Source organism: Neolamprologus brichardi, chromosome 1, assembly GCF_056152115.1.
Source record: "Neolamprologus brichardi isolate AB-2024 chromosome 1, ASM5615211v1, whole genome shotgun sequence".
Lineage (NCBI taxonomy): Eukaryota > Metazoa > Chordata > Actinopteri > Cichliformes > Cichlidae > Neolamprologus > Neolamprologus brichardi.
The window spans coordinates 11,111,059-11,127,761 of NC_142104.1; the positions used below are offsets into that span (position 1 = coordinate 11,111,059).

The 16,703-nt window shown below is 39.9% G+C and overlaps 1 protein-coding gene across 2 annotated transcripts in view; it reads left to right on the forward strand.

The window, feature by feature from the left end:
* cd276 (CD276 molecule) overlaps nucleotides 1-16,703 on the forward strand; it is a 64,791-nt gene that overhangs the window by 33,161 nt on the left and 14,927 nt on the right. The window contains exons 5-6 of one of the 2 annotated variants that reach the window (XM_006779816.2): nucleotides 9,558-9,695; nucleotides 13,166-13,210. In XM_006779816.2, the coding sequence (XP_006779879.1) occupies nucleotides 9,558-9,695; nucleotides 13,166-13,210 (183 nt within the window). The remainder of the gene's footprint in view (nucleotides 1-9,557; nucleotides 9,696-13,165; nucleotides 13,211-16,703) is intronic. The other variant, XM_006779817.2, reaches the window with a different exon arrangement.

The window sequence follows — 16,703 nt, forward strand, 5'->3', positions numbered from 1 at the left end:
TTTTTGAATTGAAATGCAGAGGGTCTATAACAAAGTGCTCTTGCCTTGGCTAGATGTTTTGAATGGATTTTTCTAAACGAAAGAAAGAATCAGCAGTCATACTCTATCGTTGTCTTTTGTGGCCTTTTTGTATCAGTGAGCTGACCGGTGCATTCATTGTTTTTAAGAATGTACCAAAGTGATGATTCGTCCAGTCAGTTTTTGTTCTCTCTCAGATTTGTTTTCATTTTTTAGGCTAATGATGACATCCTTCACTTGCATTAACATCTCTTTGTGCTTCATATTGAGAAAGCCAGTGAAAAGCTGCCAAATGCAAAGTCAGCACTTGGACTCAACCTCAAAACCTTTATTTGCTTGATTTCTCATGAAATAAGGAGGGAATTGGTCTCACATGCCAGTGAACTGCCCAAATAATTTTCGTTAAATCCCTTGAAGTAAAGCTCAATGCCTGCACCTCAAACACATCTTGATTGTTTGATTTAAATGTACTGTTGTGGGTGTACAGAGGCAAAATTTAATAAACCTTGTCACTGACCAATGATTTATGGACCTAACTGTATAATATAAGTGGCTACAGCTTGTTGAGCTGCCACCATATAGCTAAAAAAAATAATATTGCTACCAAAGAAACAAGATTCAGCTCTTGTTTCTCTTAGTGTTTTAAACCTATTTGCTCTTGTTTTTTTGTATTTTTGTAACATAGCTTTTGTACTATTCCATTATCAACCAGCCAGATACGCTGCTTTGGTACAGATAGTTGTCACTAGTGATTATCTCCTACACATTCTCACCATTTTCAGAGACAGTGATTGTTTTATAGCTAATTAAAAATTTAGTCAAGACAACATTGTAACCTGATTATTGCACTGACACTCAGGGACTGAATCGTGAAGATGGCCTTGTGAAGAAATGAAGCCCCCCACCCCCACCCCGAAAAAAAGAAAAGAAATCAATAGTCCACTCTGCCTCCAACATCTTAATGCCACTCTCAGAGGAGAGGGATGTGCGGAAGTGATGGACTCTCTGTCAGTTACTAGACATCAGAGGAGTTTTTAATTGAGGCCCCAGCGGGGCAGACGGGGAGACAGGAAATGCTGAGAAGAGCGTTAGCCTGGCCCGTATGAGATCACATGGGAAGGCCGTTTGTGAGACAGTGTTCACACGCTTTTGTTCCTCTGCTATGCTAAGGCTGCACACTATATTACAATTTTTATTATAGTGCCGTAATGTGCAAAAGTCTTGAGCCCCCTCTCATTTCTTGTTCTCAAGGGCATTGACTGCTTTTTCACTGATTTTTAGTCCAGTCCTTGAACTTGACCATTTTCAAAGGAATTTGTTTTTGTTTGTTTGTTTGTTAAAGGACTTAATGATCCATAGGGTAATTGTTCAAGCATACAAAATGCACCTAACTTAACGCTGTTATGTTTACACGTAACGGATAACAAACTTATTTTAAATTATATTTCTAGGAACTTTGTTACTGGGAGCATGTCGAAAAAACACATTTGTTCCCATTTTCATAGTCAACTCTACCAAAATGCCAAAGATAACTCAGTTTGATAGACATAAAATAGTATTAATGAGGTAATCCCTTAAGAACTGTTAGCTGGACACTAGGTAAATCTAGCCATGGACCTGAGAGATGCGGTTAACTTTTCACTTGATCCATCTACTTTTTGCTGAAGCCTCATCCGAAATGGTCCCGGTGGAAAGATTTTTTTTTAACTAAAGTTTAACTTATCATCACATTAAACGTTGTTCTAGTTTACAGTAGTTGTGGAGGTTAGCTCCATGCTGGTTAAAATTAAGAGCTCATCGCATCCTGTAGCCAGTAGAGTGTGTGCGTGTATTTATATCCATGCAGTGTGCTTCACAGAACCTCTGGTTTGGGATTTCATTTTGGGTAAAAGGCTTGCAAGTGTGTTTCATGTACCATGAATCCTGTTTTTTCACCATGTCCTTCCATGGCTGACTTGTCTTATCATTAGGACAGGGACTCGGTCAGCAGTGTCTTATGCCTTGTGTTTTTTCTTTTTACACCAGTGCAAGGGTTGTTCATGTCACAGCTGGGTCACATTCTCAAACATCCCACACACTTACTGACATGCTACCTCATGGTTTGCGTCACTCTATTAAGCCGTCTGAATCTGTTTCTTCACCCACCATTTTCTTTGCATCCAAATGTTCTTTTTTTTTTTTTTTATTGTAAAATGCAAGTTTATGCTTACTGGTTAACATCCAGTAAGCCATTTAAGATGCTCACTGTGCTCTTTGATGTGACATTTAAATTCCATTCTGCACCAGAACAAATAAGTGTATCCAAATCCACATCAGATAGTGTCTTTACCGTTATGAAGTTTATTCTGGTTATACTGCGCACCTCTACCCCAGGCCATTGTTTATATATGCCAGCACAGAGCTATTACACATCCTCGCACCTCTCTGTCTGTAACGTACCCTCTGCATTACTAACACGACAGCCGTGCAGTTGGCTCTGAGCTGTATATCCAGTTAATTAGCCCCTCTACTGGGTATGGGATTACCTTCAGCTGTAAAGATGAGAAAATTCACGCTAACCTTGCCCCTGGCATATATGAGCAAGACTTGAAATCATTTCTTTGTAAATACTTGTGACTTAGTTTCCCTATGCTTTTCCCATCAGACAGTTCAGTAACATTCATTGTACTTTTGGCTATGTGTACTGTGGTAAAACTCAAAAAAATTCTAACAGTTATGAATCTACCTTTTTCCCCTTTTGTTTATATGTTATTGCCATTTTTTTTTAAATGCATGTCATGTTGCTCTGTGCTTAGAGTTGTTTGTTTTGTTGTTTGTTTTGGTTTTTTTTACTTAAAAACAGAACTGTATAAAGTTAGCCCATCTAACTAAAGACTTAAGTCACCTGCGCAAGCTTAAGTGTTTACTACAGCAATTACAATGTTGCCAAGATGCTGACTAAGTTCATTTTGATTCTTTGGCTAACCTTGTTTTCCATACAACCCACAGACCAACAGTATAAAACATGGATATCGCTTCTGGGTCACAAAAATGAAGCTAGTTCAGCCTAACAATTTTCATTCTGTCTGAAGGCCACCAGATGGCGATAGCTATGGTTGCAAAAAGACTTCTGGCATTATGGAAGTCTTTCAGAAAACAGCATTCTGCAAACCCTTTAGTCCTGAGTTTATGGGTTAGTCAATCTTTCGTGGTTACATTAAATAAAAACGTTAAGCATTTTTAATAAATCTGTCTCGCACTATGCTTCAAATTGAATGGTTTTATGCGCATTGGCTAATAAGTTGTCTGCCAAAACCTATTAGCCAATCAGCATGCAGATTTTCAGTCAGAGCCCCCTCCTCGTTATCAGCTCCACCCTTTTGCAACCGAGATTTTGATACAGAATTGTTTGACGCTTCAAAACATGACTTCAGAAACCAATGGGTCATGTTACAGTTGCTATATCCATCTTTTATACTCAGTATAAAGTCAGTTTTATTTATATAGCACCAAATCACAACAAGTTGCTGCAAGGCACCTTATATTGTAAGGTATAGACCCTACCTATATTAATACAGAGAAAACCCCAACAATCAGACAACCCCCCATGAGCAAGCACTTGGTGACAGTAGGAAGGAAAAATTCCTTTTTAACAGGAAGAAATCTCTGGCAGAACCAGGCTGAGGGAGGGGCAGCCATCTGCTGTGGCAAGTAGGGGGCGAGGGGAGGGAGATGAGACAAAAGACACACTGTGGAAATGCAGAGTGGTGTATAAACACAAAGAGAGGGGGAAAAAGGTGAATTCATACTATTCATTTAGTTTTTCATTCATACTGCTACACTGTTTTGTTTCATATGCAAAAGCTGCGGTCATCGAAATCCATCTCTGGCTTTGACCTGCCAAACGAAACTCAAGTACACTCCATCTCCATGTCTCATTGTAACCTCTCTGTGCTGTGCGACTGTTGAGTGGCAGGGAATATTCACCTGTGGATCAATCAGATTAAAGTCTGACTCATTTTATGAGGGTGGTAACCTTAGCACACCATCTCATCATTCTAAATCCATAGCACTGCATTATAGGCAGACTACCTCCACACTTTGAGCCAACCTTCCACTGGAGAAAGGTCAGAAGCAGCCTGACATGTCTGAGAGATAGCTTACGAGTTGAGAGTAGACTAATACCACAGAGTTCATTGTGATTCAAGCCCAGTCCAGCATTCACGCAGTCACAGCCTCAGTCTCTGCTTGCTTATGAAGCAAAAACTAATTCATCCAATTGTTTTTTTCACCTACTCAGGTCACTTGGTCACTCCCCCGCTTACCCCCATCGCTTCAACCTTCACTGACTCACTAACTCATCCACCTTGCTCTCCTGCATACTTTCCACTACTTTCTGCACCACCACCAGATGGCTTTTATAGTTCTCCCGCTGAGAAAAAAAAGAGGGCTGTTAGAATCTTTATTCCTATAAATGCAGAGCCATTATTTTGTTTTAATGTGCACGTCTGCACATCATACACTCCCGCTTGCCTCAAACCCATAGCGTCAGGGGAAGGGCAATAATGTCAGACAAATTGTGTAAGTAAATGGGCGCTAGGTCGTCCTAGAGATGAGCACATTGCCTCTCTGCATGCCAATATGACAGTGAGGTAGCATCTCACTGAAAAGCTATTTATTGAAATGCAAAAAAGAGCAAAGGCTCCAAGCGAAGATGCTGACAGGACAAAAACCTGTCGCCATCCATCTCAGTTTGCCAAGTTTTCCCTCTACAAGTCAGCTCCTTGTCCTCTCTTGGTGAGGAGAGGTGTTCCTAGAAATATTGCAAGAACAGCTGGTGTGCCTGTGCGGTCACAAGCCTTTCAAGCTGGGGCTGAATGGGGAGGGTTCTGGGGTTTTGATGGACACCTTCGAGGTTGATAATAAAGGCTCATAATTGAAACTGAAGCTGAAACAAATTCAAAGTCATTCGTTCAATGTAATCCTAATATTCATGCTCATGTTTTTCATTCTGATTAATCCGTGTCCTCTGACACTGAGGCCATCTTTCCATTAGCACAGTTGTTATTGTTTCTGCCAATCTTTTCTTCCGTGGTCAGGTTGTGTTACGCAGAAAGTGCATGAAAAAAGTTGAAATCGTCAATGTCTGTGCATCTATTTGCACTTTCTGAGGTAGTGTGTGTATATATATCAATCACTTCACTAGCTTACAGTGAATATGATTTAATTCTGAGCTCCTGTTTTGTCTCATTGAGTTTTATATCTCATTCACTTTACTTTGTCTTCCCGCTCTTACTGTATTGTCAGAATAAATGTCTTTATCTCTACCTTATGACTCATTGTTAGAAAGCTATATAAGCCTGTTTCTAGTACTGGGCTTAGCTGTGCCTCTGTGTTCTCCAGGGCTGTATAGGCCCTCTAGCAGGGCTGGGCTCTGCTGCTGCTCAACCCTTGGGCTAGCCCCTAGTCCAGCTTGCTCTTCTGTGATCAATTCTCCTCTGTAACAGGTGCCCTTTCTCTCTACCTCCATCTTCACAACCAGCCAGGAAAAGGCCAAGTTGTTCATCCTGACAATGAAAGAAAAACCTAATTGACTCTTCCTCTCCTCTTCCTCATCCGTCCAGCTTGTCTACAATGAGCCTTGAGGCTCTTTTTAGCCTGAAGCCATCCTTCCGTCAAGAGACATTATTCTCCTTTGGTCCCAGCTTAAGAGGCAAGGTGTCTTCTAGGAAGGTAAAACTGGGGTGACAGTTGGAGAGAAAGCAGCTTTGATCTCGACCGCCTTCACGTTGCAGAACCAAGATGACAGGCAAGGGAGTCTTAGGAGCACTTTATTCCTCCAGAGGTGCTGGAGAGAAAACACTCAGGCTTGTAAAAATGCCTGCAAATCTTTTACTGAAGCCCAAACAATACCTAAGCTGGGCCCTTGCAAGTCCTCTATAGTGTCTTCTAGAGACTAAGGGAGCCTCTTTTCTCCCTGGCGTTGCGCCCTATGTTAGAGGCTCCATATGGAGGTGGTATTTTATCATTCTCTTACCTGCCCCCATTAAATATCTATTTTTATAGGCTCCTGTGGTCTTCTACAGTCCACAAAACACCTACGGTGATGCACCCCCTTGTATAATAAGTATTACTTCAGGATAAGCCCTGGGTTAGGTGTGGTTGTTATAACATATAAAAATGCTACAAAAATTGATTGATGGTATAATTGTAGCAACCTTCCATATGGCACTTTTTTTTTGAGAAATTTAATTATGCTCATAAAAAATCTGCAAGGAAACAACATAGTGTGTTATATCCATGTGCAGCGTAAGAGAAAATGACCGCTTTATAGCTTCTGCACCTGCCTTATATTTTTCATATATAGCGTCACACCAATACTTTGAGTAAAGTCACAACATAATCAGTAAGCTATGATATTGCACTGGTTACTACTGCCATGTCCTCACAATCTGTTTATCAGTAATGTACACAAAATATGTGATCTTTACATGAGCTGTGGATTATGTCCCTTCTTAGTGGCCAAAAGACAGAAATATCTAATAAACGAGTAACCAGAGGCTGCTTGTTTGGAATCACATGCCACAAGCAAGAAAATTCCTCAGAATTCAAATTGAGATTTCTGTTGATCTCCTTTCATATATGAAGTATGCTAAATGTAATTTTTATAAGACTAAATATTATTTCAGGATAAAATGTATTACTGTTACGCAAGACCAAATTAATAAATGCTGCAAAGTTTAAATACGCTAAAAGTATCTAGATCGTTACTGTGCTTCCAGTTCTTTATGTGCCAATATGACAGCAACAAAAAAATCTACTCTGTAGATAACATGATTTCATATGTGCCCACAGTGCACATAATATTCATTTCATGTTTACTGGTAACGCAACACTTTGTGTTGGCATCAGCAAACGTGGAAGGATAATAAATACAGACAAGGAACCCTGATGAGAGTTTGGCATTTAGGTCTGTTATTATCATTGTCTGTCTCTATCAAATCAAATCAGCTTAATGTTAGGCACACATTACACTTCCAACAGTGTTGAGTACAAAGTTGGCTTGAAATTTATAATTGATTTTTCTAACAGACAACATTTTAAGTGTGTATTCTGATTAGTGCTACACATTAACAGCATTGAGAAAATGCCAAGTGTATCAGTTAAGTTTGTCCTCTGTCTGCAGGCTCCAGGTAATGTGACAGTGCAGCCCAGAGCACTCCATCCTTACCCTTGCACAGAGGGAGTAGGGAAAAGGGGGAAAGAGAGGATAGGTAAACAGAGCCATTAGAGACAAATCTATTTCTGAAGAAAACAAAATCACATCATCAAACAAGAGAAAAAGAAAAATATGATCCTGCAGCCCTTTGGGCCCCAGCGTTGCAATGATAGCCGACTATGGCATTTGTCTTTATCAGCCTGCCTAGAGGGAGGAAAAGCATGGTGGGGATGGTATGAGAATAAAAAGAGAATGAGAGACCATGGAAACAAAGAGCACTGCACCTTCTTTACTCGCCACAAAAAGCTAGACACGTTTGTTACCTTTTTTTGCAATCACGACACGTGAACAGCTCTTGTACGATTAGTTCTTTCATACATGTGTTTGTTCCTGGTACGAAGTGGCTTTCAGATGGTCATTCTTTAAATATAGCAGAGCGAAGGGCTCAGTGGACAGCGGTCCACAGCATCATCACTCATGGCTAGCCTGGGGAGGCTTACACAGCTTCATCATAATGACAAGATTGACTTTCCAGATTTTATCCTTTCTCTGACATTTCGTTCTTTATTCTGCTCTGCAGTTGCAGCACCAAGGAGTCTTTATAATGCTTTTTGTATTGAGAGACACTCTTGAAATGGATATAAACAGCTAAACAGGCCATGGCAACCTTAAAATTACAGTATAATCTTAACATACGTTTTTGTGTGCAATTCTGCTCTCTTAATTTAGAATGATATCAAAGCGTGAATCTTTTTTTAAAAAATTTTTTAAAGTCGAGCAGAAATAACAAAGCAGGCTGTAAGTGAAGCGGTGCACCATGTTAGATGCTAACATCAGCGTGCTAATATGTTCACAGTGAAGGTGAATAGTCATTTTGCAGGGGGTTTTTTTGTCAGTAAACCAAAATGTTGTACAAACTGAGAATTTGATGTGAGTGTGGCATTCACAAAAGAGTTAAAGGATGAATATGTGTACAGACTTAAAGAAATCCCTCCAGTTATTGTTGTAAAACGTTAACTGGCCTCTTTCCTGAAGTCATTAGGAGTCATTTTTGTACAATAAATGCCACACAACTCCATCTAATAATATAGTAAGCCAGCAAACTGACCAAATAATGTTGCCATATCAACTGAATCTATTTTTTAATATCAAGTACACTTGTTTTACAGGATAATGTTTTTTTGTTTTGTTTTGTTTTGTTTTGTTTTGGTGTTTACTTTTTTAATGGATTTCCTTCGGAGATTAAATGCCAGTATTAGCCTTCCATCTTGGCTGGTTTATATTTTAGCTTGCCTGTCTTCATTTCTGATGCCAAGTCTTTACACATGCTTCACTGTTGCGTTTGTCCAATGCCAGTCATTTTTTCAGCATTTGTTTTCTTTCTTTCTTTCTTTTTTTTTTTTAGCCCCGAGTGGGCATTCTCTGAAGGAGGCTTGTTTGTGCTACAGCCAGGCTCGCAGCTATTTAGTGGCTCTGCTGTTTCCTTCTCCCTCTGTTCAGTTTGAATACCCCAGGGAAATTTGGCTGTGTCTGATATCTTTTTGTTGTCCCGTTGACCAGTTTTTTATTTGTCCTCATCAGTTTCCAGTTAGCCAGGATACTGTCACCAATTTTGATGGATAATTTCTGAAAAGTGATGTGAAGTGAAAGCATTTTATGGTTACAAACCTGTATTTAACGTATGGGCATATGTATAGCAAAAAAACCAAAACAAACATGAACTAAATTTTGGCAACTACAATTGAGAATCTTCTGGCTTGTTGTACATCTCAAAACTCAGAACTAGTCATTGACTGGGTACATCAGGAAGTTATAGAGTATTGAAATCATCAAAACTTGTCACATCTGACCAATGTGTAGCAGAAGGTAGGGAGTGGGATAGTTAGTGCCAGCAACCTCTGAAAGCGGTGCCAGTGCTGTTTGAAACGACAACACAGTCTTGTGTGACTGGTAAACTATCTGCCATCTGGGCTCAATTGAAAGGCTCAAGTGTCTTAATTGGACAGTAGTAAAGAAGCTCTTACTGTTCACATCAAGCAAATTTTCCCAGTAATATCTATTTTCTCTGACAGTCCCAGTGTTTCTGAAAGTCAAACCTAACGTGGAGTCAGTGTGACAGTGTTGATGATGATGGCAATAATCATCATCTGTGTCATCGTGTTTTGCTTTAGTACTTCTGCAGGCTTGGTAATTCAGATTCTTTATGGCAAGGAACTCTAACAGCAAAATTGTCAAATAGCACGATAATGGTGATGGATACAGCAGTGACAGTTGCACTCTTATTTTAGCACTGCAAGAGTGAATAATGAGGCTCTTTCTCCCTCTGCCCTTTCTGCTTCAGGTCAGAACATTGCGTTCCCTCCGGTGGCTCTGTGGGTAACTGTTGGCCTGGCTGTATGTCTGCTGGTGCTGCTCATTGCCCTGGCTGCTGTCTGCCGCAGGAAGATCAAGGAGAGCTGCGAGGAGGCCAAGAGAGAAGGTGGGGGAAATGGAGAGATGGCTGTGCACATGCAACACCAGTGTATATTCTCACATTTCATGGGTGATGACCTCTTCAAATTCTGCGTTGAGTCCTCAAGGTTGGATAAAAGAAGGTTTTAAGGCTGCCTTGCTTTCATTAGGAAATATGAAATATTAATCTTAGAGCAGTGGCAGCTTTTATCCCCCACAAAAAATAAAATAAAGTCATAATATTATGTCGTCTATTTTGATATTTTAGTTTTTGGACTATGTTTGCTTACTACATAATCCAAGGGCTTACTGAATAATGGATGTTAACCAGTGGTGCTCTCAAGCATTTTCAAGCCTTCTCAGGGCCTTCATTAAAATGTTGGATGATTCATTAAACTCTTCACATATTGGCCCGGTAGATGATGCAGTACTCCAATGTGTCGCCTAGATCACGTGGGAGGCACAATGAGAGTGAGAGAGATAGAGGAGAAAGCAGAGATGAGATGTTAACTGCTCAAGGAACTGTGAGAATCCAGAGGGAGTTCTGGTTAATGCATATAGGCAGGATCTCGGATGGTGGGACACATATCTTCAGCTGAGAGGAACATCATTACTAGGCTCTGGTAATTAGCGTTGCGGAATAGCCAAGGATCGCCGCAAGTGCACAGAGAAAAAGTTTTGAAATGAGATAGATAGTGCAAAGCCACCAGCTCTGCTGTAATGAGATCTGCTCAGAGTGGAGGAGACATTTAAATAAAGGTCAGCCAGTGTCTGCACCAAGGCCCAGAGGTTTAAAAATAAATATGGAAGTGACACAGACTCAGAGTAAATAGCTCCATGGAACATATGAAATCAAATGAAATGGAAAGAGAAAAATATAATGCAGTTCCTCCCACGGGCAAAGGCCTCCTAGGGGTTGTGGGACCCCTTTCTTCAGTGGGCTGGAAGATGATCTGTTTGTCTCGCCTGCAGCCTTACCACTGAAGGCAGGATTGATTGTGTGGTCATCCACTGCCCACCTTATTAAAATGTATTTTTCCGAGCACCGATCTGAAAAGTGGGAATGCTGACTTATTCACATATCATGCAAAGTTTTATACTCCTGATAAAGTGATACTCTGTGAATACAGATGTTGAGTGGCTTAAAATAGGATTGGTACGCATATATCCAGAGCTGTGGGGAGAATAGGAAGCAGGGATATGCAACTTAATTGTGGTTGTCTTATCTTTTAATGGTATTTCCGGATATGGTCAGATTGAAGTTGACACTCCTTTTCACTGTGTCTGGGTATCGAGGGTGGAAGGGTCAGTAAAAGTGGAGAAGTGAGCAAGTCATTTTTCTTCCCTGTCATAATGTATGTGGGGCACTAGAATATGTATCATAACAGAGCTGAGCTGCTTGTGGTATTGCAGCTGGAAGTGAAAGCTCCCTTCCAGAGGCAGAGTTGCCTCAACGCCAGCACGGCTCGGCCCTCTCCCATATTGTATTTTTCATTCATACTTCTCTTTGGCCTCTTTACATAATTACTATGACTATGTGTCTGAGATATGCTAGCAGGGGCCACTGATCCATTTCTCTAAAGCATAATTTACATTCACATAAGCGTGTGATTTAATCAAGCCTACACTTGGGATCATCTGTAAGGGACACGGGACAGAGCTCCCCCGTGTGAGAGATGAAAGTCAGAAGGGAGTCAGTGTTTTCCCTGTGGGGCTGTAGCACAGTGGTGCACATGTTTTACTGGGGTTAACGGTTGGGCACAAAAAACAGGAATACCCCATGCCAAAAAGCTTTCAAGCTTTTGAAATAACAAAATTATTTTGTTCCAGGTGTATGTAAAAATCACATTAAAACAGGCGTTCGTTAAATCTCTTACCAAAATACTAGCAAAATGGTTATTTTTTTTAAATGGGCAAAATAGCTTGATTTTTGTCATCCAGCACTCATTTTCAAAGGGAGATTGAAAACCCTACCAGCACAAACGCAGCTGCCATTAAGTCTTGTGTGTTTTAATATGCACAAAGGGTTTATAAGAATAAGCCTCTGCTGCTTCTAGGGTCCAAGAATGAATTAATTAAGCCACTAATGAGTGTATTTCTAGTACTATAGGGTTCTAACTGTGGCCTTTCTCTTTTGCTTACATGTGAATCATTCATGATGGCACAGCAGTATTTAAAGAAATTCAGAAGCACAGGGACAGATGGCAGGTTGAAGAGGAACATTAACATTCTACTAGCTTCAATGAACAGCAATCTCTGTCCCCTGACTCTTTCTACTTTTATGTGTTTTCGGACAGCTTTTGCACTTAAGCCATAGCCGCCCTCTTTGTTACCCCCACGCATTTGGAATACTGCCAGTAGGGGTATAAAATTGTAACATTCAGTGTCCAAGGGAGACAGTTTTCACCCCTTCTCTGTGGTTGGCCTCGTCTTCACCCTGACGTTAAGGTGGCTTTTAAACGGACCTTACTCTCCTATCAAAGTCTTGTCCCTCAAGGTATTTCGACTGCTTCCATTTTTTAGGACTGGTCAAACTTGGAGGTGCTGAATAAAGACGTGAATTTAAACAGGCTCATGTGGTAACATTATGGATTATATTGCTTTTTTAGTTTAAAGTTGCTAAAAATATGTCTGCTGAGGGCACTAAACCCTTCCCAAAATCTTCAACTCAGCTTTAAGCCCAAACCTGGTCCGATTAACGAAAATATGTGATAATATATGGCACATGTGTCAATGAGTGTAATACGTTTACAAATACATCATAACACAGTGGAGGATAAACTAAGGAATATGGTGTGGGAAGACTTAGATACAGGCTGTTTGAATCTGGAAACTCAACACGTTCTGCTGCTGTAATAATACGGATTTTGCTTAATTTCCCTAGAGGATTATAGTCCCTGCTGTCAGAGTCCAGGAAAGTCAGACAAATGCGCTGGAATATAAACATCTGAATTGTGTTTCCTTGACATTTAGTTTTGTTCAACCAGCAGTTTAATCTCATGTATCACACGCTAAAGAGTGGATCTTGAGTCTGATTGCAGTGAGAATGGTGTCACAGAATTCATATCTGGTGCTCGGATGCTTTGTCCCAGGCTATTTTTAGCCTGTGTGTGTGTGTGTGTGTGTGTGTGTGTGTACACGTATGCCACATGTGTATAAAGTGTGACAGTCATCACCGGGCTCCCTTACTCCATTGACAGTGGTTTTCAGAGAGCCCACAGCTAAAGCCTAATGTGATTACTGTCTTTGTGAGAGAGCTGGATAGGAGGTTAAGGGGTAGATATGACTCTTTGTGTGTGTGTCTGTGTGCGCGCTTGCGTGTGATGTAGTGGGGGTACTATTGTTTGGAGCGTCATCGTCATATAGCTCTGTCATCACAGCGTGTCCTTTGAGCTGGGAAGGATCAGCTCACCACAGGCTTATGATGAAGTGACTACATTGTGCGCCTGCCTTTGTACTGTTGCTTCCACTGATAATGGCTCCTCTGTCTTCCCACAGCTGAAGAAGCCAAGGTGCTGGAAGAAGAAGAGGAGTCAAAGACAGGTCAGCCAAATACACACCTGGTCAAGTTTCAGCTTTTCAAATGGTCAGAGAAGAGATGTGGTTGAAAATAGCTTTTTTAAAGCTTGACATCTTTTAGCTTGTATCAAAATGTTTAAATATGTTTAAATACTTTAAATGCAATCATGCATACATGCATGCAAACACTGTCAGTACCAGGCAAGGTAGCAAAAAAACAGAAAGAATTTGTTCCGTATTAATTGGATTAGTCAACCCAGCCAAGCTGGTAAACAAGGCAATCAATTCTTTACAAATGCAACACTTTGGATATGTGGTTTGATCTAGAAGCGTATGTTTTCCTGACATATGGGTTTCTTTACTTACAGTGCAGGGCTTTCAAGTTGCAAAAATATTAAATAATGCAAAAATCCCCCACAGTTTAGTCTAGCTTCTTTAACACGAAGTGCAGGTGTCAGGTTTGTAGGGACTCAACAGCACAAGTAACTGAATGTTAAGTTTGTTTACTGAAGTGTGAGTGAGCGCTGATGAAGCATGAGTGCGTGTGAGAAACAAGACCAGCTCCAAGCATCAAATCCATTCAACACAGCAACCCGGTGGCATAACTCTTCCACTGTGTGTGTGTGTGTGTACGTCTGTGTGTGTACGTCTGTGTGTGTAAGTGTTTGAGGCAGGGAGAGGGAGACGGGCACACTAATTTAGTGATGCCAACAAGCTGTTTTACATTATACATACCCCCCAAAGCTACAGCTATAAAAGTAAAATTTATCTTGTCTGTAAATTTAATGGTAACAAGTTCCACAAGTTTCAAGTTTCTCAAAATGCCAACAATAGTGCTGCCGTGTCCTGCATTTAAATTATCCTTTTTATCAAGGCAAATTGATTTTGCAATTGAATCCTGGCTGAAATGTGTTGGGCATATTGTTGTCACTTGAAATAAGTTGCCTTGAATTTTATGATGTCTAGCAAAATAAATACACACTTCTAGCAGTCTCCACGCCACTATTTCTTTAAATGTATCCAATGGGCCAATAGCCTAAAGATGTTTACTTATTATTTAGAATTTTTCATGGAATAGGAGCTGGTCAGAGCTGTACCATCTACACACACACTAGCAGTTGTTTTGGGTAGTACTAAGGCAGAGAAAGATGCATGCTAATATGATAAAAAACATGCTTGCAATTGAAATGCTAATCAGCTTGCAAGCAGATGTGTCAAAAGAATAAAAAACAAACTTCTTGCACTTGTTTAAATAAGGTGCTCTGAGGTCTTCTTTTCCAGTAGAACATCATCTTACACTACCATTTACCAAATAAAAACAGTTACTGTTTACCACTATAGAATCACACACACCTTACTTTCACAAGTCTAGAAAAAACATGCATTTGTGTGTTTTACGACTTTACCGCATTGCGTCATAAAGTAAAAGATTACAAATGTAAAACAGCTGTTTAGAAACTTGTTTGGCTGTTGGCTCATTTTCATTGGTAATTATTTCCTGTTGTCATCAGTCACCCAATACAGGCTCATTAGTGTTCTTTCAAAGTGATTGCCAGTTTAGCTGATGATCTGACTGAAATGTGAGAGTTTTCAGTCAGAATTTTTGCCCTCGAATCTTCACATAGATTGGCCTCAGCACTACTGCTGGTAGCTATGTTGTTGGAACTGAAGCCAGCAGTAGTCATGCATTTCTCTATTATTGTTTACAGTCCATCACAGGCGGCGCAGGCACTTCAGAGCACCCGTGTATTCTGAAACTCATGTCACATTCTTTAACTGCAAACACCTTTTACTGAAAATGTGAATAGTGTGTTCTGATGCCAATATACTAAAAATGTCACAATGTAGCTGTGTGGATTGTAGTGTGGAAGTGGAGGACTCAAATGCAGAACAAGGCAGAATAGGAAGGACAAGCTTTATCAAGGTTTATCAAAATAGAAACATGACACAGAAAATCAAAACAAAACCAAAAACTGAAAAGCTGGGAGGTACCAGAAAACACGAGGGATAAACGGCAGGACATCGCACACTAATGCAGGAATTATTCTACAAGTTGGGTCGACACATACCACGAAGGCTGCGGTGTACCGATAAAAGGAGTTTCCAGATACTGCATAAATTAGCACATAGATATCCAGCAGATGCCTAAATTAAGCTTACGGGTTACACAGAAGGGTTAAACAAATATGACATAGGATACGGGGAGGACTGAGTCCCTGTACTATAAAGCGAGTTCAACAAATTCAGGGTATCTTTACATTATCCAAATGTACTTATGCTAACATTTGCAGTCAGGGTAAGCGGTCACACGAAGCTAGCTATCAACTCAGTTGACTCGATAATTCAACGTAATTATTTTATTGCTGAGTGCGCTCTCTATGTTACTGTTTATTTCTAGCATGACATCTGCACATTAGAGCTTTGAAACTTTAAACGGGATACATTTAAACATTAAAGATTACTAGCCCTAAGTAAGGAAATGTGGAAATCACTTTAATTTAAATACAGATCAAAATAAAATGAATTTCGAACCTGGATTCTTGGCATGTGTCCTGTTTTCTAGTAGGTACAACTCCAGCAGTTTAAAAGAAATTTAGCAGCAGATTAATATCAAGTAGAACAGAATTTATACATTTTCTAAATCTTCAAATTTTATAAACCATTCCTGATATTCACGAATGATACTCATGACGGAAATGCAAAAACCTTCTCACCCCGCAGAGGTCCAAGGGATCTTTCAGGAATGTTGACGCTATTTTCTGGAGAACTGATAGGTCAGTAGGCGGTTACCATGGCAATATACCATGGTAACTATAGGTCAGCATACTAGAATACCAATGAAAAAAGGATTCAAAACACTTATAAAACTTATAAAAAGATCAAATCAGAAATTCAAAACTTTGGACAATAGAAATTAACTCAAATATATTAATTAACAATGCAGGACAGTAAGCACCAATCAAAACCAGAAACAGTGACAAAAATTAGACGATTAAAAAAAAAAGACTTATTTGCAATGTAACACTGTCTGTGTCCACAGAATCTTTTCTTTCTTCTTTTTTTGCACTCACTGCTTTCTATACAAATCATGTAAAGTTCAGCACTGACAGCAGTGAAAATACAGAGTGGTGCAAGAGTAATTTTCTACTATTTCTAGAGACCACAGTGACATGATTGTTGCTGCACTTTCTTTCTTTCCTCCTTGTATTGAGGATCTTCACTGTCTTAGTTTAGCATATTAGCATGTTATGTTAATATTTGCTCATTAGCAGTAAATGTAAAGTACCGTTGAAGTTAGTCTGAGAAGTGGGAAGAAGTAGTGGCACAAACACTGTAAAACTTCAGACTTGTTTACATGTCGTGTTAATTAGTAAACTTTCGAGATGTACCATCACATTGAACCAGAGGTGCAGGTTTCTTCAGTATTTATCCTTGCCTTTTCTAGTGTGCTAGTGAATGAAAAGAAAAATACTGTCATGTTTGCCTTTTTTTCCCTTGAATAGAGTGCTGTGATATT